The sequence below is a fragment of the Dreissena polymorpha genome, chromosome 1, assembly GCF_020536995.1.
Source record: "Dreissena polymorpha isolate Duluth1 chromosome 1, UMN_Dpol_1.0, whole genome shotgun sequence".
Taxonomy (NCBI): Eukaryota; Metazoa; Mollusca; class Bivalvia; order Myida; family Dreissenidae; genus Dreissena; species Dreissena polymorpha.
The window spans coordinates 152,548,738-152,552,340 of NC_068355.1; the positions used below are offsets into that span (position 1 = coordinate 152,548,738).

The 3,603-nt window shown below is 37.2% G+C and overlaps 1 protein-coding gene across 1 annotated transcript in view; it reads right to left on the reverse strand.

Moving 5' to 3' along the window:
• LOC127856444 (uncharacterized) overlaps positions 1-1,586 on the reverse strand; it is a 14,502-nt gene extending 12,916 nt beyond the window's left edge. Inside the window, exon 1 of the mRNA XM_052392655.1 lies at positions 1,339-1,586. Coding sequence (XP_052248615.1) covers positions 1,339-1,446 — 108 coding nt within the window. The 5' untranslated portion in view covers positions 1,447-1,586. The remainder of the gene's footprint in view (positions 1-1,338) is intronic.
• Between the last annotated feature and the right edge of the window lie 2,017 nt (positions 1,587-3,603).

A 3,603-nucleotide genomic window follows, 5' to 3' on the forward strand; every position in this document is an offset into this window, starting at 1 on the left:
TTTAGAGATTAGACTAGTCCAACTTGTTGACACCCTCAAATATTAAGCTACTTTTTATATTGGTAATATTTGGAGCGTCCAACCGGGCTGGCATTTAAAATGTGTTGGACTTTTTTCCTTCTTTGTCTATATTGTCGCGCAAAGGATTTTGTGCGCAACATTCAAGACCTGATTTACAACACTTAAAATCAACCGATTGCAATAATATTTACATACCTGGGTAGATAATTCATTTCTCGATAATGTTCCGTAAAAATTATGTAATGACACTTTGAATTGACACGCCTGAGCAATTTAAATCCAACCACTATTCAATTTTTTCAATATCTCTCGATTCACTCGCTGTGAAGATATAAATCGATAACATAACCTCGATGTAAAGCATCTGGTTTACAGTGGAAGTTTAAACAGTGTAAAAATACAGTTTGCTTTGTCTCTTGTGGTGCAGAGTGTTACATAGCAAACCGATGTTACACTTCTGGATTAATTTAGCATTGTTTTTTTTCTAAAGTGACAATAAAAAAGTTCTGAAATAAATTACATCTTTTATTTTTATACTGCACATAAATAATATTGATACAGATCGTATGTAGTATACCGTCCTATGTAATGTAGAATGTAAGTAGATAAAACAACACAGACAGAGGTGCGAAAAAGACATGCATAAAAACTTGCTGAAACTTAGAACAGTGTCAGAATAGAAACTGCACCATATCTGTTTTGAACATATGCTTATTAAATTGACAAAGATTAGCATACTAGATCTAGTTAGGTAAAAGTCGGTGTTAAAAGCTCATGTTAAATAAAATTACCTCTACATGTTACACCGTAATGCCTTCTTCTGATTGGTTCATATTTAAGTCAGTTTCATGACATGGCTACAGGTCAGTGATTGTTTTCCGATTTAAGGAGAAGTTTAACTGGAGAATTAATGCCTTTCTAACTTCGATTCGACGATATTTGAGGTAAAAATGGACTTCTGAATCAAAGCTGACAGAGTTGGTAATGTTATTTTGCAATTTTATGCAAATTGATGAAAATTTTAACTTTCTGGTTTCCAACACATAAAAGGTCCTTCAATGATGAGACGTTTCAAAGAATTTAGCCCATATAAAAAGTATCTATAAATTATTCGCGCGTCTTATAAATGAGACTAGAGATTAGACAGAATAGACGGAATTGAAGTCACCCATTTTAAATTTGTAACGCTTGTTTCCAAACAATTAATTAAAAAAATTCAAAGTAATTAATTAAAACAAATAAAATATTCATGTTTTACACAGTTGACATTCACCGTTTTGACGGTTAACATCACCATTTAAGTTGTTTGGAACTTACCTGCTTTGATGCTGGTGTTCCTATATAACCGTAGTTTTCTTTCCCGTCCCCTGAAATAAGTCTCTTAGCTGGCCATCTATTCTGAATAACTTTCTTTAAGGAAGCCATTATTCTTACATATGTGTGATAAATGGCTTTTGGTTGGATATAAAAGATATCAAGCCAATAAGCAACTTCAAAAGAGCCGCCAATTGTGATTTTGATAGATTACTAATCCGTCAAATACCGGTAGTTAATTCATAAAATCTGCTAAGGACATAAAGGTGCATGACAAATCGGTCTAGTATTCCAGCAACCTAATCACTCTCTTACACTGCGGTTCATTACATTCGGGTTGGTTGGCTGACTTTTCCCCCGCACCCCCCACACCCCCACCCCAAGACGTTTCCTCCCTAGAAGTTTCAGGTAAACAATTATAATTATTGAATTAATGAATTCATTTTGTTACAAACAAATTCAATTATACCTATAGATACTATTCTTTTATTATAATTTACTGCAATTATATTATACATACATATACATAGTGATAGACATTTTCGGAGTTTGTTAATTGGATTTAATATTATATAAGTATTCTTGCGTTAGAATTCATTATGTTGGATCTTTGTTTAGATTGTAAGAAAATTGTTAGTGAACTAGAAGAAGCTATTGAATGTGATTTATGTAACGAGTGGCAGCACTGAACACGTGGAACCGGTAAAATTAAAGAAATTACAAGGATGGAAATATTTTCAAAACCAGGCAAATAATAAGAAAGTTATGAGAGTTTGAAATATTTTTAAATATTCTATCAATATGGTAAACAGTTGACCACGCCCCATTTTCTGAATTTCATTTTGATGTCTATATATCATTTCATACATTATTGTTTTCGTTTGAATTTTTATGCCCCCCTTCGAAGAAGAGGGGGTATATTGCTTTGCTCATGTCGGTCGGTCTGTCGGTCGGTCTGTCGGTCCGTCCACCAGGTGGTTGTCAGATGATAACTCAAGAACGCTTAGGCCTAGGATCATGAAACTTCATAGGAACATTGACCATGACTCGCAGATGATCCCTATTGATTTTGAGGTCACTTGGTCAAAGGTCAAGGTCACAGGTGAAGGTTACAGTTACTGGAAATAGGCATTTTAAGGATTTAGCATGGTTCAAACAAGGGAAACAACTACCGTTTATGCTGCCCCCCTTCGAAGAAGAGGGGGTATATTGCTTTGCTCATGTCGGTCGGTCTGTCGGTCGGTCTGTCGGTCAGTCCACCAGGTGGTTGTCAGATGATAACTCAAGAACGCTTAGGCCTAGGATAATGAAACTTCATAGGAACATTGACCATGACTCGCAGATGCCCCCTTATTGATTTTGAGGTCACTTGGTCAAAGGTCAAGGTCACAGGTGAAGGTCACAGTTACTGGAAATAGGTATTTTAAGGATTTAGCATGGTTCAAACAAGGGAAACAACTACCGTTTATGCATGTTCTTTTTGTTACAGCATTTGCCTCCCTTGTAATTTATTTAAATTTTACCAAATGTAAGGCTAACTGAATTTTTGTAATGAATTGTATCAATAAACATCGGGACCACCACCACCACCACCACCACCACCACCACCACCACCACCACCACCACCACCACCACCACCACCACCACCACCACCACCACCACCACCACCACCACCACCACCACCACCACCACCACCACCACCAACACCACCACCACCACCACCACCACCACCACCACCACCACCACCACCACCACCACAATCACCACCACCACCACCACCACCGCCACCGCCACCGCCGCCGCCGCCGCCACCACCACCACCACCACCACCACCGTTGTTCACAGTGACAGAAAACGTATTCAGACAATGGCTGCTACTACAACTTATAGCCCATATGGGGGGCATGCATGTTTTTCAAACAGCCCTTGTTTACACATTGATTCAGTCTGTCATCAAGATTATGATATAATAAAAAGTTTGACACTAATATGTATAGTTATGCAGAATATTTGCTATTACTATTTACCATCCCACTTTAAAAATTAATCTAATCTGTAGCCAAAAAATGTAATGTTTTCGCTAATATTAAATTAAGTAACAACACACACCTAGCATTATACAACATATCAGGCACTTATGGTGCAATACACAAGCATTGATTAGATTAGCAAGTGTATTATACAAGATAACAGCTGTTGTATAACGGGTACTTATGGTGAAATATACATGCGCTTTAATAAGCATTGGTGAGATTGGGTGACATCTTT